Source organism: Aspergillus stella-maris (genome assembly GCF_047715825.1).
Source record: "Aspergillus stella-maris strain CBS 113639 unplaced genomic scaffold BDV14scaffold_43, whole genome shotgun sequence".
Taxonomy (NCBI): domain Eukaryota; kingdom Fungi; phylum Ascomycota; class Eurotiomycetes; order Eurotiales; family Aspergillaceae; genus Aspergillus; species Aspergillus stella-maris.
Genome location: NW_027396837.1, coordinates 256,197 through 279,581, shown reverse-complemented (window position 1 = coordinate 279,581; position 23,385 = coordinate 256,197). Strand labels below are relative to the sequence as shown.

The 23,385-nt window shown below is 50.6% G+C and overlaps 10 protein-coding genes across 10 annotated transcripts; 5 read left to right on the top strand and 5 right to left on the bottom strand.

The window, feature by feature from the left end:
- Positions 1–432: 432 nt before the first annotated feature.
- BDV14DRAFT_202109 (uncharacterized protein) lies at positions 433–1,404 on the top strand (the record flags this gene model as incomplete). Its single annotated transcript, XM_073773925.1, has 1 exon — positions 433–1,404. The coding sequence occupies one exon, from the start codon at positions 433–435 to the stop codon at positions 1,402–1,404; it is 972 nt and encodes a 323-aa protein (XP_073626247.1).
- Positions 1,405–1,853: 449 nt separating this feature from the next.
- BDV14DRAFT_202108 (SDR family NAD(P)-dependent oxidoreductase) lies at positions 1,854–2,719 on the bottom strand (the record flags this gene model as incomplete). Its single annotated transcript, XM_073773924.1, has 2 exons — positions 1,854–2,109; positions 2,193–2,719. 2 exons carry the CDS (start codon positions 2,717–2,719, stop codon positions 1,854–1,856), a joined length of 783 nt encoding a protein of 260 aa, XP_073626246.1.
- Position 2,720: 1 nt separating this feature from the next.
- Positions 2,721–4,619, bottom strand: BDV14DRAFT_191104 (FAD-binding oxidoreductase; the record flags this gene model as incomplete). The annotated part of the gene is made up of 4 exons (XM_073771444.1): positions 2,721–2,811; positions 3,151–3,943; positions 4,007–4,130; positions 4,191–4,619. The coding sequence occupies 4 exons, from the start codon at positions 4,617–4,619 to the stop codon at positions 2,721–2,723; spliced, it is 1,437 nt and encodes a 478-aa protein (XP_073626245.1).
- A 432-nt stretch (positions 4,620–5,051) lies between these two features.
- On the bottom strand, positions 5,052–6,274 carry BDV14DRAFT_177129 (uncharacterized protein). Its single transcript, XM_073769364.1, has 2 exons — positions 5,609–6,274; positions 5,052–5,522 (listed from the first exon to the last, which is right to left on the bottom strand). The coding sequence occupies exons 1-2, from the start codon at positions 5,619–5,621 to the stop codon at positions 5,224–5,226; spliced, it is 312 nt and encodes a 103-aa protein (XP_073626244.1). The 5' UTR covers positions 5,622–6,274; the 3' UTR covers positions 5,052–5,223.
- Positions 6,275–6,743: 469 nt separating this feature from the next.
- On the top strand, positions 6,744–7,522 carry BDV14DRAFT_177128 (uncharacterized protein). Its single transcript, XM_073769363.1, has one exon. The coding sequence runs from the start codon at positions 6,953–6,955 to the stop codon at positions 7,457–7,459; it is 507 nt and encodes a 168-aa protein (XP_073626243.1). The 5' UTR covers positions 6,744–6,952; the 3' UTR covers positions 7,460–7,522.
- A 166-nt stretch (positions 7,523–7,688) lies between these two features.
- On the bottom strand, positions 7,689–9,899 carry BDV14DRAFT_177124 (uncharacterized protein). Its single transcript, XM_073769362.1, has 5 exons — positions 9,421–9,899; positions 9,256–9,363; positions 9,015–9,197; positions 8,388–8,960; positions 7,689–8,302 (listed from the first exon to the last, which is right to left on the bottom strand). Exons 1-5 carry the CDS (start codon positions 9,784–9,786, stop codon positions 8,126–8,128), a joined length of 1,407 nt encoding a protein of 468 aa, XP_073626242.1. The 5' UTR covers positions 9,787–9,899; the 3' UTR covers positions 7,689–8,125.
- A 194-nt stretch (positions 9,900–10,093) lies between these two features.
- Positions 10,094–13,605, top strand: BDV14DRAFT_177121 (chitin synthase-domain-containing protein). The gene is made up of 6 exons (XM_073769361.1): positions 10,094–10,881; positions 10,948–11,309; positions 11,386–12,049; positions 12,120–12,302; positions 12,349–13,178; positions 13,259–13,605. The coding sequence occupies exons 1-6, from the start codon at positions 10,380–10,382 to the stop codon at positions 13,394–13,396; spliced, it is 2,679 nt and encodes an 892-aa protein (XP_073626241.1). The 5' UTR covers positions 10,094–10,379; the 3' UTR covers positions 13,397–13,605.
- Positions 13,606–14,330: 725 nt separating this feature from the next.
- BDV14DRAFT_177097 (fungal specific transcription factor domain-containing protein) lies at positions 14,331–17,805 on the top strand. Its single transcript, XM_073769360.1, has 5 exons — positions 14,331–14,764; positions 14,823–14,846; positions 14,916–15,469; positions 15,516–16,252; positions 16,304–17,805. Exons 3-5 carry the CDS (start codon positions 14,974–14,976, stop codon positions 17,192–17,194), a joined length of 2,124 nt encoding a protein of 707 aa, XP_073626240.1. The 5' UTR covers positions 14,331–14,764; positions 14,823–14,846; positions 14,916–14,973; the 3' UTR covers positions 17,195–17,805.
- A 135-nt stretch (positions 17,806–17,940) lies between these two features.
- BDV14DRAFT_191102 (uncharacterized protein) lies at positions 17,941–21,234 on the top strand (the record flags this gene model as incomplete). The annotated part of the gene is made up of 5 exons (XM_073771443.1): positions 17,941–17,961; positions 18,028–18,387; positions 18,446–18,926; positions 18,978–19,796; positions 19,865–21,234. The coding sequence occupies 5 exons, from the start codon at positions 17,941–17,943 to the stop codon at positions 21,232–21,234; spliced, it is 3,051 nt and encodes a 1,016-aa protein (XP_073626239.1).
- A 201-nt stretch (positions 21,235–21,435) lies between these two features.
- BDV14DRAFT_202102 (general substrate transporter) lies at positions 21,436–23,160 on the bottom strand (the record flags this gene model as incomplete). Its single annotated transcript, XM_073773923.1, has 3 exons — positions 21,436–22,653; positions 22,717–23,025; positions 23,080–23,160. 3 exons carry the CDS (start codon positions 23,158–23,160, stop codon positions 21,436–21,438), a joined length of 1,608 nt encoding a protein of 535 aa, XP_073626238.1.
- Between the last annotated feature and the right edge of the window lie 225 nt (positions 23,161–23,385).

Below are 23,385 nucleotides of genomic sequence, written 5' to 3'. Positions count from 1 at the left end.
ATGCAGGTCCACGCGAGGCAGGTGCAGCTGACAATCCAATCAACTTGGATGATGATGAAGAAGGGGGGGCTAATAACCCTATCCAGCTATAAGGTACGTACGAATTTGCATTTGTTCGCAAGCACAGCACCAGAGCCAGCATGTCTAGTTGTGCAGACCCTGTGTACAACACCCTGGGCAAGGCTTGCACCTCTTCGTGGTGCTCAGGACAAGTAACTACTAGTCATGGTGAAACTAAGCAAGCAAATTTATGTATGTAGTTTTCTGCCGGTCATATACTAGCGCTGACGTGAAATTTTTATTGTTGCAGTTTTGTTCTAATAGTCTGCCGTAGTATTCGAGGCAGACAACACCTTGATCAATGACCTTGAGCTACAGCAGGCTTTCCTACTGAGTTTAGAAACTGGACTTTGGAGCGGAAATGGCCGCAAGATGGAACTCTCCGAGAGCATTCGAAATGCTCTTATTGTCATGTTGAGACGTCGAGGGCGCTTCGACGGGGCCGGATATCCGCGTATAAAAATGCATCCAAACGACACTGGCCAGGAATTGGAAGACACATGGAGACAATGGGTACAAGAGGAGTCCACTAAGCGACTTGTTTACCGCTTGTGGCAGCTTGATATCCAGTGCTCCATAGTCCTCATGGGCCCACACCTTATATCGTACGCCGAGTTGTCGCTTCCGCTCCCAGCTTCACCAGCGCTATGGAAGGCACCAAGCGCCGAGAGATGGAAAGACGTTTACTGGCTTCAAGAACCAGAGAACCAATGTACCTGTGATAGACTAGGCCTGGTAAATTGTATTTCCAACATGGATATTCTCGAACGCCACAGTGAGGACCTGGACCTCAAACTCGCATGTCCTGCTGTCATCCAGGCAATACGGGGACTGACCTGGGAGTATCGACAGATGGACCGGCTTTTGAACTACAAATCTGAGGCTAGTCCCCTGGCACTGTCGAGCTCAGCCGGGCTGCTCATGGCATCTCGCTACCAGCAATTAACAGAAATGCTAGAGTCATTCAACCTCGCGTACCGCAATATGGAAACAAGCTTCCTATATCTGAACATCACCGTAATGCACCTGCACCTTCCATTATCTCTCGAAGAACTTCATCTATTCGCTATCAAAATGGAGCAGACTGGAGCCGTCACCCGACCACAAATTCCTCTTACGCTTGAGGCGTGGTCTTCCAGCAAAGCGGGGCGAACATCGATGTACTACGCTGCAAAGATCCTCTCCGGGTCTCGCAACTGCCCATCAAGCCGTATGCGAGGGTTCGAGGCGGTATCCTTGTATCAGGCAACACTTGTCCTATGGGCATACGCATACGTGATAGAAAAGACAGCAGGAAACCACTTGGATCTCAAAGCTGCCTCTTCCTTACACGAACCCGTCTAGTTAGATGCCTATGAGATAGGCAACGAGTATGATAAGGAAAACATCCAGCGGTTCATCTCCTTTGGCAGAGGTAGACCAATGCTGCGCGGGGAGATGCTCTCGTCCGATGTGGCCAGCAATATGACGACTCTAAACATTGATCTTTGCGACCCGTGCGCTATCATAAGTACTGCTATCAGGATATTATGTGAGGGTCATTGTGAGCTAGATCCTAGTTCCGACAATAGCTGTCAACCCCCTTTGGTGAAGCGTCTTGTGGGCGCTTTACAGAAGCTTCTTGAGGTGACGACTTCATCGCGGTCACATCACTAAGTTCCTCCTTGACTAGGGACTGGAAATGAAACATTTATAACCCTGATACGTTTGGGTGCCAGAGTAGAGCATACAAAGGAGCAAGGGGAGTCATTCCAGAGAAGCATATAACACCACCCAGAGCCAGCTGGAAGAGTCTAATCAATAAACAACCCCCCCGAAGCAACAAGATGCACCCCATTAATCCACCTCGCCCGCTCCTCACATAGAAACGCAACAGCGTACGCGATCTCCTCCGGCTGAGCCATCCTCGGCCCAACAGGCGTCTGATCAATAATCGGCTGCAGAATCTTCATCTGCTCTTCCGCCGCCGCCGCAAATCCCTCTGTCATGGTTGGACCAGGGCTAACGCTATTGACTGTGCAGCCGTACTTTGGTGGGAGTTCTTTCGCCCTGTCCACCACATATCATATCCCATTAGCACAAATCCATAGCTCGAGGATTAAGGATGGGGATTGGGCGGGGGTAAAACGAACCAACACTTCGTAAAAGAATCAACCATCCCTTTACTCCCCGCGTAAATCGTTTGATTCGGCGGCGGACCTCTTGCGGAAATACTAGCGATATTCACAATCCGTCCATCCCCACAACCACCCCCAGCCATCTGCAGTAAATGAGGCAGCACAGCCTTGGTCATAAGGAATGTTCCTCGCCCATTAAGGTTAACTATTCTATCCCAATCTTCCAATGTTTGTTCTTCAATGGGTTTATTCACTGCGATGCCGGCGCAGTTGATTAATATATCGATCCGGTTCCACTCTTGGAGTGCGGCGGATATGAGGGTTTCCGGGGCATGGGGTTGGGATAAATCGGCTTGGACTGTTATGGAAGGGGATGGGAGCATTGCAGCGAGGGATGAGGCTTCGGATTTGAGGTGTGCGAAGGGGTAGTTTATGACGACGTTTGCGCCGCGCGAGGAGAGTTCGTGAGCTATGGATGCGCCTATACCGGATGAGGAGCCGGTTATTATGGCGACTTTGTTGAGGAGGGTTTGTTCTGGCATGTTATGTTCGAAGTCGAGCGGACAGAGCTGGAGGAATGGAGACCACCGACCCTACTTTCTGCGCGGGATATGTCCCTTTATGTACTCCAAGACTATGGTACGGAATAGTACACCCATTTGTCAAATCGACACTGTTCTCGGAATGAGGCGCATCCCCAGCTTCCGGTTCGGATGGAGGTGGTCGCTCCGTGCCGATTACGTGGGTCTGTTGGGTTGGATGTGCAGGCTTATTCCGGTATGGAGATCGATCTTTAGTGCTTATCTGACTACTGAGATGCGGAGATCATCGAGGGGTCTGCCTATGGGGCCGTCCGCTGACAACCTATGCATTCCCGGCTGGCGGTTGGCCCTGTACAGCTACCTAAATCATGCCCTACTCCGCTGCAATCCCATTCCCATCATTACCCTCCCACTCGTGCACATTCCCCAACCCTTCCACCCCCGAGCTATCCCCCCGATCAAGATACCCACAGATCCTTCCTTCCGGATCCCACTTCTTCCGAGTCCCATTAAGTTTCTTCCCATTGCTCGGAGCCCAATACCTCGTCTGTCTTTCCTGAAAATCCGAATCACCCAGGTACGCGCCAGTAGAATGCCTCTCTACCTCTTTCATAACGCCCCTAACCCAGTTCTGACATCTGTCATCATCACCCTCATCTTCCCAAACCGTATAAAGCGCGAAATAATGATCCGATTGCATTGAAAGCGCCATATCAGGTAATGGACGCCGAGAGCAGGGATTCATACCGTACCACAGCGCGAAGGATTTAGTTGTTGGTAGTTCTGTAAATGCGTTTTTCAGAATGCTTGGTACGTCCGCGTCGTTGTGTAGGTAGCCGTTATCGACGCAGTACCGATGGCCCTCGGGATTCGCATTCGCTTGCGAGGTATATTGATTTGAGAGACTATCTTCAGCGCAGAACCACTCGCTGAGCGTTCCCTGCGGACGGGAATTCTGCGCTGGAAGGAGAGCCGTGTATGCTTCCTCGGGTGTATGTTTGAGCGTAACGAGGAGAATGAATAGGCATATTTCGTTTCTGTCCTCGGGTGTAAGCCCCACGGCTACGATTTCGGTGTCAATATCGAAGGAGGGTGTTATGTTTATGATCCAGTTGAATGCTTCTGTGTATTTTGAGAGGGGGTAGAGGTAGCCTGAGGATCGGAAGCCGTTTCGGGGGTAGGGGGTCAGGGATAGGTGGTAGGTTGTTATTATTGCTGGAAAGCCTGTAGGTTCTAAAGTCAAAAATCTGGGAAGTATAATAGATGGGAGTAGTTAATTTTGCATACCGGGACCAGAACCGCGAGCAGCCCAGTATAGATCCTCATTCTGCCCGGCATTGCAGTGTAGCTCCTTCCCTTCAGCCGTAACAACATCGATTCCTTTGACTCGTTCGCATGCCCAACCCCAGCCCTGAAGAAGATGAAAATGAGCTTACCTCCCACATCATTGAGGAAAAGTGAGATTACGTACCCGACAATTCCACCCCATCCCCCCCTGCAACAAAAACCCACCGAGCCCAACATCCGGACAATGCCCGCCCGGAAACATGAGCCCAAATTTCTCAACCAGTTTCCCATTAAGTTCCCTCCCCGTGACGCTCGTCGATACAACCGCGGTCCGATTCTCCGCATCCACAGAGATGCATTTGAAATTTCCCAAGTCGAGGAGGATTGATTCGTCGCGGATACTCCATGTTGCCCAGGAGTGGCCTCCTGAGCGGATTGCGATACGGCATTGGTTTTCCTTTGCTAACTTGACTGCGGAGACTATGTCCTGTGGGCTTTTTGCGTGGATTATGGCGAGGGGGTACCGCTTTGGACGGCGGTGGTTGAAGATCCGGCTGGTGCGGGCTTCTTCGTAGGTTTCTGGGGTTGATGTGGAGCGGTAGGTTATCTGCATTTTGGTCAATTTGAAGTTCTTCTGGATGTTTCTTTTGCGAAAGCAGAGAGTATTATCTGTAGAAATCCATAAATAGTTCAATTTGATATAGGGACCTCGGCCTTTCCCCCTCACAAGCCCTAATTCCGGTGTCCGATGTGGAGCCGAGAGATGAGGAGGAGGAGAGGAGAGCAACGTAAAGAAAGCAGAATAACATTGTAGCAGGGTTATTCGGTTCATTCAAGTCTGTATACGCATGGGTGAGAAGCTAAGGGGATCAGTCCCAGTTGCAGTGGAGCGATGGGGTACCCGAACGTGCCAGAAACCGACGTGACTCTGCCTAACACGAAAGAAAGTAGATATGATTTGACCGCCGATGTTAAAGGATATTGAAGCTTACTTACGTCTCGACCCGCAAGAACCTCCTCAAATTCTCCAGTCCCTGCAGATCCCCCTCTCTCGTTTCCTGCCGGTGCTCAAAAACCCAACGCCTTGTATAACCGCTTCCAAAATCCACAACCCAAGCGTTATCTTATTTGTCGACCAGGATATTCTGCGCTGTCACGTCGCCCCACACTATACCAATTTCATGGAGACTGTTCATCGTGCTCTGTACCTGGGTTTATCATTCCAGACGCTTGGCAATATTGACTCCCTCTATATCGATGTCAGACAGACGGCTTCGATGACGGACCTTTGTAAGCAGTATCCTCAAGAACTTGGTGTCTGGTCCAACCACTCTCTCAAGCTTAGGTATCCGAAGCGAGAGAGGCGGTCCCTGACCCAAACAAAATAGGGAAAGCTTCTGGAAGATAGCAAGCTCCCGTGTGAAAAAGTCAGGATCGCTGCCGGGTAGTTTGCAGATGAACTCGACTCCGCTGACTTCGACCTCGTATATGCTGCGCTCGAGAATCATTCTGACGACTTTGACATCCGATAATTCGAACGACGGTCAATAAGTCAAATCGTAGTCACGGCTGATGGACCTGGACATAGCAGGTGGTACGTACAGCGCGGGCTCATCACCAAGTTCAATCAATTTCATTTCTCCTTTCTGCGCTACCAATTCAAGCAGAACCTCCGGACTCTGCAAATTTGATCCGCGATCATCCCCGTAAACTCGGGCATACTTGCGGAAGAAAGGCTGGCATAGCGGGCCCAAGAAGTCACCCAGCTCGTCATTCATATAATCGTCAAGATCAAGCTCGAAATTCGATGAAAATGTATCACGATTCGAATCCGTTTTGCTATTAAAACAACGTTTGTAACGCCTGTAAGCAGCCGGAGACTTCGATTAGACCGTATGGGATGTTTGGGGGGTTCATTGGTGTATTTAAGAGTAGCGGGCTTTCCTAGGCGTGGGAAGGCTAGTTGGAGAGTTTTGCTATGTTCCATTCAACTGAACGAGATTGTAACAAATCAAGAAGTTTATTTTGGACGACTTAAGCACCTGCAAGGCTCCAGGCAGACACCTGCTGTATCCCAACACATGACACCACTATGGTAGAGGCGACACAGCATGACTCAGAAACATTGGAACCTACATTGGATTCGAACTTGGATTCACGGTCTTGAACCAGATTCATTGCCGACGCAATCTGCCAAAGACGTTGCCGTTGTAAATGAGGAGGTAAGGTATCTTATCCATATCCCATTGTCGGCTGCTTTACATGAACCCGGCACTGTCGTCTGCACCATGAGTTACCACCATACAAAATTTCATCAAGTGCTATGGCGACAGATCTTTCTTAAAGCTCATTAGTCAAGACAGTCAAGCACCATATGTTGCTGCTTGGACCGGTCCGGCGTCCGCGGACTAGGACTGGGACTGGGAATACTGCCCCAGCCGACTCGACTCGCCGTGCGCCTTGGCAGGGGATACCTACCTACCTATGTAGCTGAACACATCTATGCCGACGAGGCTGAGCGTTTGCCGGGGCCCTCGAGCGCCGTGTTAGAGAGATCTCCACTAATTTAACGCAGGAACGGTTTTCGCCGATGGTTCAGCCAGCCTCGTTGTCAACTGTCAGCGTCAAGTCGGGGTCGGGTGTGGCATCCGTCTATACGAAATACGAAGTATACCGAGATTGCTAAATATAGTCGGCTTTGCTGGCAGGTCCAGGTTCAGGTTCACCATGTGAAATACCCTTAATGAACGTCGCCCCTATGAGTTGTAGAGCATTATTCAGTCATTCGTTTTGTGAGACATTTGTCACTTGATCAGTCTGTCGGTCGTTGAATTTCGCCTTCTCTTTGTTGTCGGGTTACCTATTAATCAACCATATCCTTCGTTCCCTTCCACTTTTCTACCTACTTATACCACCCCGAAAACCAAAGACCAAATCACCACCACCATGTCCACCACAACCTCCTCCACAACCGCCTCATCAACGTGCATATCCGCTTCCCTCTACGAACTCCCCATCAAAGACTCCGCCTGCGGAATCCCCAACACCAATTCCTACAAGTCAACATTCGAGTCCTGCGCCGCACCTGCAAAGGTCCGCACCTACCACGATGACTGTGCCCTGTATGCGCCGGCCCTAGACCAATCCGTGCAGGATCTCATCGACTGTCTTTACGATGGCGATGTGAAATACGAGGATGTTTGGTGCTCTGGCGATAATAATTCCACTGCGACGGGGTCGGCGTATCCTACTGCTACTGCGACGCCTAGTAAGGGTTCTGATGAGGAGGAGGAGGATGCGGAGGAGACGGGGTCTGCGTCTGGTTCTTCGAATGGAGGGGCGGATGGTGACGACGATGATACGAATGGGGCGATGGGTGCTGCAAGGGGGTCCGGGGTTATTGTTTGGGCGGTTGTGGGGATGCTTGTTGGGGGGATGGTTATTGGGTTGTAAGGGCGGTAATTATTCTGTATTATAGTGCAAGCTGGGTAATTTGATATTATTTTGGAGTTTCTATATTATTCTGTCCAGGTCTTCCTTTCGTATCAGCTGGGACAATGGCCAGTGTGCATAGGATCGGTTGCTCTGCGGGTTTGTATATGGAACTTTGATACTAGCTATTGATCCTTCTATGACAAAAACTCCATCGCTAGGAGGTATGGTGGGAAGTACTTAGCCATACCTAGTACGAACAGGGTCCAAGTAGCGAACAGGAGGTCCCAGACTGTAGCGTGTGGAAGCAACATTGATGGATACCTAGGTAGTGGTCGCTCTTTCCACCATCCCGCCACCTGATGGCGTACAGCTTTCAGACATCCACATTCCGTCTGCCCAATTTTGCTTTTTTTCTCCCTTCCAATGTTATCTCCATATTATGAAGAGATAGATGAGTCTATAATCATTCTGAACCCTTCACAATCGCACTGAAACATGACCTCATCGTTGTCCGACCGCTGGATGAATTCAGAGTTACACTACATGAACGCAACAGGCCACACAAATGGCAGTTGATCAGGGGAAGGTTCCAACACCACCAGGATATCATTTTCGCAGCTACCTAGACCCACCCTGTCTCACCAGACCCAGCCCAGCCTAATGCACTACCTAATTCACCTCACTTCACTTCCAATGCGCGACCTCGACCTCCTTCGTATACACCTCCTTCTCGCGATACTCCGGCGCAGGCACATCAATCCCCGAGTCCCTTGGTTCCGGTTCAGGCTCAACCCTTATTTCCGACTCATTCAGCGCAGCAGCTAGTAGTTGGACAGGGAACTGGAACTCGACGATCTTGGTCTGGAGTGGGTGGAAATGTGTCAGCCTAATGGAACGGGTGGAATTCGGGATGCTCGGATAAGCAGGCGGAGATATAGGTACGTACACTATCCACGCCAAATTTGATCCCCAACCGAATAATCAGCGTATAGGTTCGGCTTATGTTACACGTTTCGAATGTTGGGGATAGTGACTCTGAGACTGGGTGGCGGGTCCATAACTGGTTGTTTAGAGCTGTTGTTGATGTGGGCGCTGCATTTGAATCTGGATTTGAATCCGGGGCTGATGCTGACGTGGGCAGGAACGGTTCGCGAAGATTCGATACGGTTTGTACAATTATCGACCTCTTGTTTATCTCTGAAGTACCCCTAGCTCTCAACTCCGTTGCCTCGAGCAGCATCGACTGAAAGTCATGTAGCGAGGCGTCGCTGTGGTAGAATCTGGCGCCGGGCGTGCTCTTGGGCCCTTTCAGCTCCACCGCAAGTGATATCGGTTGGCCTTGAATGAGGAGTGTTCCATTGAGTAGGGTTGCTTTTACTTCGTAAGTTGTCGGGAGTGAGAGGAGCGGTGCTAATCTGTCGGGATTGCAGGTAATGCGCTTTGTTGCGCTTTGCGGGTCGTGCCCGGCTGGAAGCTGGAAAGTGAGGGGTGATGGCCCGGCGAGGGTGATATCTCGGCTCTGCTGATGTCAAAGAGGGCACAAAGGGATATCAATATTCGGAGGGTGACGTACGGCTTTCTTTGTCCCGCCAATGAGCCCGTCTTGTCGTATCGTCGTCTCTAGAGTGTACTTGATCTCCTCGGGCGAGGAGCTTTTGCCTGTCGAGGGGGGTAGTCGTTTTTGAACTCGGTATCTTTTGTTCGTTTCTTGGTCGTAAGTTGCCGTTAATCGGTGGCATTGCGCTGCTTGCGGAAGCTGTTGTGGCTGTTAACAAGGAGACAATGAAAGGGACTGGACTAGATCGGGCACCCGCCTTGATAGAGAAAGGAAAGACATGCTCCCCTCGAGGGGCTGTGAATGCGCGACTAAAGGAGCCAGCGCATTTGGTTGGAGGAAAGAGCCGTTCGCTTATTCTGACGAGCTGCGACCGTTAGACTATCTACATTGGAGAATATCCATTCTGGGTATAGAAACATACCTGATGCGACTCGGTCAACTTCCCAGAGCGCAACCTCGACGTCGCTACCCCGGAGAGTTTTATCGATATACTCGAAACATCTATCTGGGCATCACTATCAATAATCACATACCCGGCGACATCCTCCTCGCATGAGTAGACAGGCGGCTCCTTGCATAGGTGGATTCGCACATCCATGCGAGATGGCGAGATGAAGAGGCGCTCCACCTGAGACAGCATTGCGAAAAGCCCTGAGTTTGCTTGTTTGATTCTGGCCCAGAGGTATGCCATTCGCAGTTTTTCAAGTGATATTTTTCCTACGGATAGCACCGGATTTACCGTCGACATATTTGTAGGGCTGACCACGAGCTGCCAGGATGCCTCCATCTTTTACGGAAGCGGCACCAGCACGCCACGCCTCACCTGTACGTATGGAAAGCCGAATTAATCGGTCGCGTAGTGAAAGATTTTTACAGAGAGCATTAAGCCGAGATGGAGAGTAGTCTCGACTGACCGTTATAGACTACCCCATGTAAAAGGCGACTATTTTTGGCAGCATAAGATCGGCATAGCAGCGGGTCCGATCGGCCAGACCCTGAACCCTAATTGGGGGCCCAGAAACGCTGAGACACAGCTACGTATGTGGCAGAGATCATGAATGTGTCTTACACTCTCACTGAATATGTGTCAGATTCATTATTGGCTCCACGTGTGGCTGTGAAGTGAATGCTGGGTGGTGTGTGGTGTGCTTACGCTGCTCTTATTGTCCTGCGACCGGTCTTCTGATCTTCCCATCTCCATCTCTCTCACCTCTACACAACACCACTACCATGGATCCCAACTCGCGAAGGCGCTCATACGAGCCCTTGAATAACGAGGAGACTCCATTTGGAGATCACTCCCAGTATGACTCTGTATGTTGACTTCCCTTACTCCCGAACTTCAGCAGTAACAGAACCTGACTGCGCCATTTTTAGCCCATGTTTCACAGCAGCTACGAAGCAAACACAGGCGGCACCCCGTCTCCCTTCGCACACTCTCGCTCTCCCTCTAACTCAAACTCACGATCTCAATCCCACTCTCGCTCGAGATCTCCCCTCCCAGACGACCTCCGCACCGCCACCCCGCCCTGGGCCCAGGAACAAGAACGAGCAGGCACAAGCACATCATCACCCTACCAATCCGCCTATCAGCCCGCCGCATACCAAACCGGCTTCCAGCTGCAAGACCCAGGCCAGGAATCTCCCATCGACATGTCATACCAGGGCCATGCGCCGTCCGATTCAAACAGTAACAGCGTGACGTCGTGGCAGCGGCGTCAGGCTGGTGGGCTACGACGGTATCCGACGAGACGGGTGAAGTTGGTGAAAGGGACGGTATTGAGCGTTGATCATCCTGTTCCAAGCGCGATTTTAAATTCCGTTGAGCCGCAGTATCGTGAGGCTACGGGGGGGAGTCCTGAGGAGTTTACGCATTTGAGATGTATGCACCCTCTCCCATCGAAATACCCCGAATGAATGGGACTAACACATTGTTTTTGCTGTGCAGATACCGCAGCAACATGCGACCCCGACGACTTCACCCTTCGCAACGGGTACAATCTGCGCGCGTCAATGTACAACCGGTACACGGAGCTTCTGATCGCAATCACATACTACAATGAAGACAGAATATTGACAGCGCGAACCCTGCACGGCGTTATGCAGAATATCCGGGACATCGTCAACCTGAAGAAGACGCAATTCTGGAATAAGGGCGGGCCCGCGTGGCAGAAGATTGTCGTTTGTTTGGTCTTTGATGGAATGGGGCCCTGCGATAAGGAGACGCTTGATTTGCTTGCTACGGTGGGGATTTATCAGGATGGGATCATGAAGCATGATATTGATGGGAAGGAGACGGCGGCGCACATTGTATGTCCCATCTACCTACCCACTTTACTACTAACTAGGAAGAAAAAAAAAGGAAAAAGAAGACTAACGATCACAGTTCGAATACACAACTCAGCTGTCGATTACACCCTCCCTCCAACTCGTCCGCCCCCAAAGCGGCGACCACGACAACCTCCCCCCCGTGCAAATGATCTTTTGCCTGAAGCAAAAGAACAGCAAGAAGATCAACTCGCACAGGTGGCTCTTCAACGCCTTCGGCCGCATCCTAAACCCCGAAGTATGCGTGCTCATCGACGCAGGCACAAAACCAGGACATAAATCGCTCCTTGCGCTCTGGGAAGCCTTCTACAACAATAAGAACCTCGGCGGCGCATGCGGCGAAATCCACGCCCTATTGGGTCCCAAATGGACAAAACTAAAGAACCCCCTCGTTGCCGCGCAGAATTTCGAGTATAAGATTTCGAATATCCTTGATAAGCCGTTGGAAAGTGTATTTGGGTATGTTTCTGTGCTTCCCGGTGCGTTCAGTGCGTATCGGTATCGCGCTATTATGGGGCGGCCGCTGGAGCAGTATTTTCATGGCGATCATACGCTTTCGAAGAGGTTGGGGAAGAAGGGTATTGAGGGGATGAATATCTTTAAGAAGAATATGTTTTTGGCAGAGGATCGGATTCTTTGCTTTGAGCTTGTTGCTAAGGCCGGGCAGAAGTGGACGCTTAGTTATGTTAAGGCTAGTAAGGGGGAGACAGATGTTCCTGAAGGTCAGTCAAGATTTCCATTCTTTTGGTTTCATGAGTGAGGGCTATACTAATGCTAATTTTTGGCGTGCAGCACCCCCGGAGTTCCTCAGTCAACGCCGCCGCTGGCTAAACGGTTCCTTCGCGGCCAGTTTATACTCGGTCATGCATTTCGGACGGATCTACAAGAGCGGGCATAATATCATCAGACTGTTCTTTTTGCATGTCCAGTTGATCTATAACTGCTGCCAGCTTATCATGACTTGGTTTTCGCTCGGTATATCCCCACCTTTCTCAGTTACTCATTATACTAACAATGACAGCTTCCTACTGGCTCACCACCTCCGTCATCATGGACATCGTCGGCACGCCCAGCGCAACGAACAAGGAAAAAGGCTGGCCGTTCGGCAACGACGCAACGCCAATCGTCAACAACGTGCTTAAGGTTCTATACCTCATCTTCCTAATGCACCAGTTCTTCCTCGCGCTCGGAAACCGGCCAAAGGGGTCGCAGATCCCTTATATCCTGTCGTTCTTGTACTTTTCGCTCGTGCAGATTTATATCCTGGTGTTATCATTCTACCTCGTTGCGCAGGCGTTCTCCGGGGGGAACATCGATCTGGACTTTGATAATGGGGCCGGCGGGTTTTTGAAGTCGTTCTTTACGTCTACGACGGGTTTGGTGCTTATCGCTTTGGCATCGACCTACGGAACTTATTTGATTGGGTCCATCCTCTACTGTGACCCGTGGCACCTGGTTACCTCCTCATGGGCATACTTCGTCGGCATGCCATCCACAATCAACATCCTGAACGTCTACGCCTTCTGCAACTGGCACGATGTCTCATGGGGAACGAAAGGGTCCGACAACGCGGCGTCTCATCTCCCATCCGCACAAACGAAATCAGGAGACGGCGCAAAGACAACTTTCGTCGAGGAACTGGATAAACCGCAGACGGATATCGATAGTGAGTTTGAACTTACAGTTAGGAGAGCGTTGGCGCCGTACCAGGAACCGGAGGCGGATAAGAGTGTTTCGCTGGACGATAGTTATAAGACGTTCCGCACGAATTTGGTGTTGACTTGGGCATTGAGTAATTCGCTCTTGGCGCTGTTTATTAATAATGCGGGGGTTAGTACGTTGTGTTTGACGGTATGTGCCAGCCTTTGCTTTCTCTTACTCCCCGTCCCTCCTATCTTGAAGTAGGTATGCTAATTTTGATGGCTTCGTAGACGGAATCAACCATCCGAACAGCATGGTACTTCAAAGCCCTGCTATGGGCGACATCCGCGCTCTCAATCTTCCGCTTCTGTGGAGCGATGTATTTCCTCGTGAAGACGGGTGTGCTGTGCGTTATGAAGAGGAGGTAGTGCAGGCAATACAAATACATAGGTACTTAGGTACTTTATCTGGATATGGATGCCTAGGAGTGGTACGATATTGCGGAGATTGGGTCTTTTTTTCTTGTTAATGTACTTTCTAACCTGGTCTGGAGGGTTGGTTTGGTTGTTTCGTTCTGGTTTTTATTTAGTGAATTTTATTTTATTTTATTCATTGATTATTTATTCATTTTTTTTGGCTCGTTCTGTATCTACTACAGAGTACCTACCTATTTACTCTGAAATCGCATCGCCGTTGACCTATCGAACAATACCTAATACCTACTTACCTACCTACTGAGCGACGATGGGAATTTATGACTTAACTCTGGCGCTTTAAGAAGACGTCTCTTATCTCACACTATTGCTGTTTTTTGTGTACTCTGTAACACCGGCTTCACGGGTAATAGAAGTGTGTGCAACCTTTGCCACCGCAGCCCCGCGTGGCGGAAATATATATCTCGGCTGGCCAGGAGAAGTCGGATGCTGGACGAGACGACCAGATGACAGCAGACCAAGCGGGCAGTTCCAACTTCTAACTTCCAGCAACGTCTCCTGATCCATGCTCTGTATTTCCCCAGTCCACCTACATAGCTCACTTGACCTGTCAAGTAACGTCGAGGCATACCCCTCTCTATTCTCGACAAGTGACGTGACGTGGAATGATTATTAAGCGGTGATAAAAAAGTCACATGATCGTACCCTTTCCTGACTCGTGGCTTCTGCCTCGTCTCCAGCTTGCATGATGGATTGCTTCATGTTCTCCGCCTCACTTCACCAGGACCAGTTGTTTGTGAATAGCCTCATTTGCCAGTCCAATTTTTGGAAAATTAGGGTTTTTTTTTATTTTTATTTTTGCGGAGCTCTGCGTGTCCTATCACGCTCAGGGAATTAGTTTGACTGCGTAGGTTTTTGGGCAGTTAATCAAGGTACACTGCTACGGAGGAGGTACCTGTATAGTTCGGGCCCCGAGGACCCCGGCCCAGCAGCAGCCCTAGCTGAGCAAAACCTAAACCACAAATGATTGGCCGGGGTATATTCGGATGAGGGCGCAGGCAGCCCCAGTTTTCTAAACAGAAGAACAACTCTTGGCACGTTAGGAGCTTGGCGGGTTGGCTCCGTTCAACTTTTTGTCTCGTCTGAGACACTGCCGGTGCTTTTTCTGCTTTGGCTAGGCCCTGTTCTTTAAACTCGATAACCGATTCATATTACTTTGTTCTGCTCTTTTTTGTTTTTTTTTTTCAGGTATCCAGGTATACCGCGTACCTACCTACCTAGCTCGTGCCTGCCCCCAAATATAGCCGGCGATCGCACGGTAGGGCTGCCGGTGCCACTGCCGACATGTTAAGCCGCCGCGTGGTATGGATGCCCCCTACTCCTTCCTTATGCCGACCCAGCTACTCACATTCCCATGCAGTGCGACAGCTGCCATTCGAGAAAGGTATGGATTTTCTTTCCCACATCTACAGTGCAATGTCCTCTGTTAACCCCGCCAGGTCCGCTGCGACAGGAATGACCCCTGCGGCAACTGTCTCGATCAAAACTCCTCATGCACTCGCAGTCGGGGCATGAGGAGGCTTCCAAAACGAGATCTCAGTCAGTATCGGAGGAGACAGAATGCTGGCCCTTTGTCTGAACGCCGACCTGCCCAGACTGCTGTTCCTTCGTCTTCCGGGCAGGCCCCGGCTGAACAGACCCAGTCAGCTCAGCAGCAGGACCATCAGGTAGTTCCTGCGCAGATGAATGATGACGACTTGCTTGAAATGCTCGGAGATCAGCGACTCATGTTTCTGGGCGACCAGGACATGAGCCTGAATGTGAGCATCAATGTTGGGTTGGACCTTAGCTGGATGTCGATGGTTCCGTTGACAGAGTCTCAAATGATTAATCGGCGACGACTCGACACTTCGCAAGATCCTACCTGGACTAAACGGCAAGCGCTCGAGTCGGCATTGTCTGTTGCGGGGCGGATTATTGGGGGTTTGAGTCAGGAGATAGAAGCAGTGGATGAACAAGGACAGCGGTATATTCCTTCTGCTGAGTTTCTATATTGGATGTTAAATGGTATTCTCTTCTCACCAGATACCAGTGTTGTATACTGACCGTTCAGACATCGGGAGCATCAAGTTTGGCGCTTTCATCTCAGACTACTTTAGACATATCGGCAAGGACGACCTCAAACATATGGGTCTCTCCATCCTGACCAACACCGCCTCACCAACGGACTCAATCCTGTATACCGTCTGTGTCAACTCGATCGCATTCAAATTCCTCAATGCAACACTCGGTACGGGGACTGCTGACGATGCCCTTGCCGAACGTCTCGGTCAGAGTGCTCTGCTCTACCGCGAAACAGCAAAAGCAGCGCTAAAACAAATTCCCCTTCTCACAAAGCCCTCGTTCACTCTCCTCCAAGCTCTTCTTTGTGGTATATTCCTGCACCAGGGATCCGGGGATACCAACGCCTGTCGCGAGCTCGCCAAGATCGCCTGCAGAGTTGCGATGGACATTGGTCTTCATCCTGGTGCTGCCGACATGCAGAATCTAACAGAGGCAGAGTACTACTGCTTCGCGTGGTGCTACATGCTGGACAGAAACTACGCATGGAAATATGGAGGACCACGCTTTCTACAACTCGAACCAGATGCCGTTATCAGTCCTGCGCCGGCGCAGGTCTCTATCTCGAACCTCCTACTTTTATACCTGGAGCTGGCTAAAGTCCAGGACGCGATGATCCCCTTCTTAGGGGATCTTACAAAGGCATCGCGAGAAAACGCCTTTACCGCTCATGGCGTCGGTACTTCTCTTGTCTCAAAGATGGAGAACATCCGCGCCCAAATTAGCGAGGTATACAAATTGCTCCGTTCTAGCACGATCCCATAATAACATGATATATAGATAAACAGTGCCTCTCCCAACTGGAAAGGCCTCGACTCCCATTCCGAAATCGCCACCCTTGAGTTCGCCTACCACTCCATCCTAACAACCCTCCTCCACCTCCGCCAGATGTCACTAGCCCACGACCCCAATCGCACAATCTCGCCCGCAGAAACGTATCTCAATTCAGCGCGCAGTGGTCTCAACGCGCTACTCACACTCTGCGCTTCATCCGATCACCACCAAACAGTTGCCTATTTGCACTGGACACTCCTATACTACCCCATAACCGCATGCCTAGCGCTCTTCTGCAATGCAATCGCCACATCGCACTCAGGCGACTTTGCAATTCTCTCAGCAGTCTCGCAATGTCTAGCAAAAACAGGCGATTTGAGTCCCCGCGTCGCAGCAATGCAGAGTCTGCTAGGTGAATTCGTAAAGCTAAGCAGAGGCTGCTTTTTGGGACTTATTACTGCCGCAGACAGCCATCCAGATAACAGCGGACGCACCCCCGCTGCAGCTGTCCAGGACGCTCCTATTTTCACTACAGGCCCGGAAAGCAGTACCCCGATCCAAGTCCAGACGCAGACGCAGACGCAGAGCCAAACGCAGCACTCACTGCCGCGAGCCATATCATCAGGATCTGGCACACCCGCCCATTTCAGGAGGATCAGCCTGACTTCCGTCTCCGGGTCAACTGGTCAAGGCCATGGCGCGCAGGCCGCGCTAACGTTCCCTTTCCCGGTGCCGACATTCACGAGTATGAGTATGAGCAGTGGCATCGACTTCGGGCTGGGCCTGGGTCCGGAATTTCAGGACTTCGGGATCGGGAGTTTGGATGGTGCTCCAGCTGTAGGTGGCAGTGGCAGTGGCGAGTTCCCGGTTGCGTTTGAGGAGTTTCTGGAGTTGTAATTCATGCCTACATGATACTTTTCAGCTAATACCGATTTACCTTGCATGGCTCTGACCATCTGAATTGGATTATTGGATTTGAGCACGTAAATCAGAGTAGCTGTAGCTGGGGTCGAGGTCGTGTGCACAGGATAATCGGATTATTTCACAACGAGGGCAGACCTGGTGATGACCTGAACCGTGACGCCTTCCCCTCCACGGACTCACGTGGTACTCATATTATCCGCCAAATGATACCAGGATGGAAAATCCGGGGTAGATTATCGCGAGCCGCACGGACCTATCTTGATATTAAATTCCTTGCATGCTTGCATCCCTGGTCGTTCCCCGCAAATGGAGGATACCTGCCTATGTCCAAGAGCGATATGGATACGAATACGAGGTCGGTAAGAGGAGGTTGTACATGGGCTCGATTGAGAAAAAGGGATGAGACGCTCAATTAGATGAGCTGCTCGGTGTCTTTTATCCCGATCTGTTTACCCCATGGGGAAATGGACGTGTCGCTATGAATGGATTGCGGGGAGAACTGTACTAGGTCCAGGTAGGTAGGTCAACGTTCGGGATATGGATATCCGTTGATGAACGTGAAGAGAGTTCGGCGGGGGGCCATGGTATACAATAGCTACCATGGCCATGGCCTCCCTGACTCCTGACCATGGTGGTTACTCTGCCCTGATCTTGCTTTATTTCCTACCTGGAGCTCTCCTTAGGTTGAGTTTACTTATTGCCAAACCGTCCATCCCACGATGTATCCACCCGTTTCGAAAGTCTTGGTCTTGCTTGCTCTCCTTTCCCCCTCGTTAGTTGATGCATTACTGCCACTTGCATCCCAGGATGAAGACGATGGGTTCCTCTCTCCACCTCCTCAGTTTCGTCCCAAGTTCCGATACTGGCTCCCCGACGCCAGTGTGCCCATCTCAACCGTACAATCAGATATAGACTCCGCAGCATCAATCGGCGCAGGAGGCGTCGAGTTCCTCCCCTTCTATAACTACGGCGGTGCAATGGGCGGTGCGCCGAACGGGTCTGATTGGGAAACGTACGGATTTGGCACGGCCGCGTTTAGAGATATGTTTGTTGGTGCGTTGGAAACGCATAAAGAGCTAGGGATCAAGATGGATTTTCCGCTGGGGCCGAATCAGGGGCAGGGGGTGCCGATGGAGTGGGGGGATGAAGGGGGGCAGTGGGATTTGGTACGTTCTTTCTCGCTTGGATATTGGGTATCAGAGAGGGATTGTTGATATGTGGTAGGTCTCGTCTACTGCGAGAGCTTCGATGAGCGGAGTTTTCGAGGGCGTCATTCCGGGGTGGGGAGAGGGACGGCTTGTAGCGTTTACTTCGGCGCTTGTGCAAGCGGAAAGGAACATGTCTGAGACTGTGATATCGTTTGCTGGGAGTGTTAACCATACCTGGACTCAGTATACACTTGCCCATGACTCGTTGGTGGAACATACATCGAAGGTTCACTCCTCGACGGGGCATGTGCAGCTCACGTTCCCTGCTGCTAAGGAGAAGGCATACTACCGCGTCTTCGCATTCTATGAGAGGTTAGCGCATCATAAGAACCTGGAGTTTGAGTCGAAACATCCACAGGATGCGTTGATATTCGCGAATGGCTCCTTCGCTGTGGATCACCATTCTGCAAGGGGTGCGCAGACTATGATTGATTTCTGGGAGAAGTATATGCTAGATGTTGATGTTCTCAGTTTAATCCAGGAAGCTGGAAACTACGGTAAGCTCTCTTCATGTTTCCTACAACGCATCGTTTTAACATGAGTTACAGCATGGGAAGACAGCGTCGAACTCATCGCAAACACAACATGGACCCCCACCCTCCCCACCATCTTCCTAAAAAAATACAAATACAGTATAAAACCCTACCTCCCCCTCCTAACATTCCAACAAAATACCGTTGTCTCGCAAATCCAAACATACGGGTCCCCCTTCGAAGCTCTCCTCGATACACCCTGCTTTGGAACAGGATATGTCAACGACTACCGTTCCGCCCTGGAAGAAGGATACAACGCATACATCGACACTATAAGGAACTGGGTAAATGCCCGACTGCGCCTGCAATACTCAATTCAACCAGCCTACGGCTTTCCCCAGGACATGACGGCTGCTATAGCGCACGTCGACATCCCCGAATACGAATCCCTCTCTTTCAAAAATAGCATCGACGCATACCGCCAATTCATCGGGACCGCACACATCGCTGGAAAAAAGATAATAAGTAATGAACTTGGCGCTGTGGTACTCAAGGCATACAGTTACTCTATCCCTGAGTTACTCGATACAGTCCACCGCGCAGTAATAGGCGGGACGAACCAGATTATCTTGCATGGGCAGACGTTCTCGGAAAATTGGTTCGGTACGACGTGGCCTGGGTATACGCCGTTTCAGTATTTGTTTTCGGAACTTTATTCGCCGAAGCAGCCGGCTTGGGAACATGGGATGAGTGATGTGATGGGGTATATCAGTAGATTACAGTGGGTGCAAAGACAGGGAACGGCAAAAACAGACGTTGCGGTTTTTATGGGGACTTCGAGGACGGATACGGATTTTCCGCATGTTTATGGGAGTTTGGATCTTGAGGAGAATGGTGAGATACACCAATTTCACTTGAATGTGGTGAGGGTTTCTAGGTCACATGCTAAGATCAATGTCCAGGGTATTCGTACTCGTATATCTCGCCCTTCAGCTTTGAACTGAAGCAGGCATACGTGCAAGGCGGACTTCTGGCGCCGGTCGGCCCCGCGTACACAGCACTCGTTATACCAAGCGATCAGCGTCTCACGGTATCCGATGTTGAAGCCCTGCGTGACTTCGCGCAAGCTGGTCTCCCCGTTATCCTTTCCGGCGGAAGACCAAAGTACAGCCCAAGCGGCGCTTCCTGCACCGAACAAGCTCTCAACGACACACTCGATCAGCTGCAATCCACAACGAACGTCTATATCGTTAAGAAGGGCCAAGTAGCCGCAAAACTGGCAGAGCTGAAAATCCTCCCTCGCGCCTTGGTCGATACCTCCGGGTCTGGTGTAGTATACACAACCTGGCGCGAAGACAAAGAAAGCGGGTTCAACTATGCATATATATTCAACAATGAGAGTCACCCCGTTACCGGGAATGCGCGATTTGCAAGCAGCGGCGTACCGTACTTACTTGATGCGTGGACCGGAGAGAGGCAGAGAGTCCTCACATACAGCCGGAACCAGAAGAACCGGACCACGACCTGGAGCACTACAATCCCCATAAGGTTAGATGCTGGTCAAACAGTGATCTTCGCTTTTGGCACGAAGACCGCTCCAATCAGGCAAGCCTCCCATTTTAAATATCTATCCTCAAGCGTCCTGGGCGTAACGCAGCCGCAGCCATTGGTACTTTCTGTCAAAGTCCCGTATCAGCATTCTACTACTACCGTGGAGACGACGTTCCCCAACGGCTCAACCATAACCATCCGCCCCTCTCCGGCTACATCAACTATAAATAAGGAACCGATCCATCTTACAAACTGGACGTTAACAGCCGAACACTGGGAATCACCACTCAATACATCGGACAGTATAACCATCGCAGCAAAGCGAAACACAACGCACCACCTCAATACCCTAAAATCATGGCTTGATATCCCCGCTCTCCAGAACGCAAGTGGGATCGGGTACTACGAGACCTCCTTTACTTGGTCGATTACAGGATTCCAGGGTAGAGACGGAGCCTACATCCATTTCCCAAACATAACAAACACCCTCCAACTCCTCATAAACAACCACCACACGGGCCCCTTCGACCATAATAGCGGGATAATCGAAATAACCCCCTACCTCGTAAATGGAACGAACAAAATCCTCGTGATTGTACCCACAACAATGTGGAACTATATCAAGAGTATTGCTCCGAGTATTCGGGAGTCAGGAAATACACCGATGGGGCTGGGCATGGCGCTTGGCGATGAGGGGGGGAGTATAATGCCAGTTGTTGATAGTGGGCTTTTGGGGGATGTTGTTGTTGTTTCCTATTGGAGGGTTGAAGTTGCTTGTTAGGTTTCATAGCTGATGGTTTGGGGGCTAGGGTATGGACATGGTAGGGCATCCGGGCCTGTAACGAAGGCGTTTCAGGATCCACACGTCGATGCAGTGCTTGTTCAAGGTAATCTTAAATAGCATGAAGACCGACTGACCAGGTCTGTAGCTCAAATTTTATTATCAGACGTATACTGTACCTAGGTAGGCAGGTATACCAATTTACTTCCCCATCTCCTCATCCCCCTTCTTTCTCCCCTCATCTCCCTTAACAATAACTTCAACCCCCTCAATACCAACAGTCCCCTTGTTATCACCACTAACATCCCGAATCCTAGCCCCAATACCCTGCGTCCGATAAGACTTAAACCTCCAAGCCTTTACACCCTGCTGAAACATCTCATCAAGCTCCTCAAAGCTTCTTCCCGAACACTCAGGCAGACAAAACCACACGAAGACAGCAGCAATAACACTGAAACTCCCATAAACAAGTCCAACTTTACTCCCCAGATTCCCAGGCTCATCTTGAACAAAGGGGTTAATGTAACTTATTAGCAAGACCACGATGAATGAACACGATGTTGCGATGGAGATGGTTCGTTCGCGCAGTTGTAATGTGGGTATTTCGGCTGTGCTGATCCAGACGCAGGAGCCCCAGCCTAGGGAATTCGTTACCATCCAGAGTAGAACGCAAGCGAGAGATAGCGAGACGATGGAGTTCGTTTGATCTGGTGCCCATGCAGAGAGGCCTGAGGAGAGCCAGATTGTTATCCAGTTTCCCAAACTACATGCTATCATTAGTGGTCTTCTTCCCAGTCTATCGGTTAGAACGAGACCAATGAGGACACCGCCCAGTCCACATGCAATTCGACCCATTTGGGCTTTGAGTGGGTCGGAGATATTAAGTTGAGCCATGTACAGGACAGCATAGGATGTGAAGAATGAGTTGCCTTGGAGTTGCTGTAGGACTTGTACGGCTGACACAATAAAGGTCCGCCGGCCGTTCGAACCAACGAAGCAGTCTTTGTAGGATGTTGCGGCGTGGGATTCTTTCTGCTCGGTTATAGCGTCTTGCATGAGGTTGAGTTCTGCTTCGGTTTCTGCTTCTGTCTCTGCATCACTTTCTGATCCGGAGCGGATGAATAAGAGCGATTTCTTTGCTTCGTCTCTTCTGCCTTTGGAGAGGAGCCACCGGGGTGACTCGGGAAGGAAGAAGATCACGGCAACGAGAAGCAAAAGGGGGATGAAGATTTGAACGACCATGACTGTGCGGAATGCCCACTGGGTAGTCCCGAATGAGTTCCTGCTTCCGAGGACTGTAGCTGTTGCCAGAAGGACGCCGATGAATTGCCAGAATTGGTAGAAGCCAACCAGGGTTCCTCTTATGGATGGGGGTGCGAGTTCGGCCATGTATGCTGGGATGACATTCGCTTCTATGCCCTGCGAGGACACAAAAATCAGTATCCTGGGGAACTGGCAATACGTGGAGAGGATGACACGTACCATAGAAATAGAATTAATCATTCTACCAACCATAACAGCCCAATAACTTTGGATCGCATTCTGAATGACCATACCCACAAGGGCAATGATCACAAGCAAGATGATGCTCCATTTGCGACCGAGTTTGTTCCCAGTCACGCCTGCAATAAGACACCCGATTACCAGTCCTGCGTTGCCAGTGCCTGTACCGGCTGACTGCCACGTAGAGGGTATACTGTCGTTCCCCGGAGCATAGTGATTGATGAATGCAGGCAAGGCGATAGCGGATGCCCACCAGCCGTTGTCGTAGCCGAAGTTGAGGGCTCCGACCTGGAACCTGTCAGTGATCTTCATGATACAGGGACAAAATAGAACGCGTCATACGGAGATGAAGATGTACAGCGTCAGTAGCCGAGGCGTCGGCCACGAGGCCCCAGATAGCTTCAGGCTTGACAGCGACAGCATTCTGGCAGTTGCTGTCTGAATTGAAACCAGGGAAACGGCAGCGAGTGCTTATATTATGTCCCTTATCATAGGTAGATAGTACTTAGCGACCCATATCTCTGCGGAGAGAGCTGTAGATACCCAGGGTACCTACCTGCTATCTACTACCCCAGTTCTCCACCTACTTTAAGAAGTATAACTCCAGTGATCGACCCCAACGCCAAGAGTTCGTATCTTGCGCCGCGG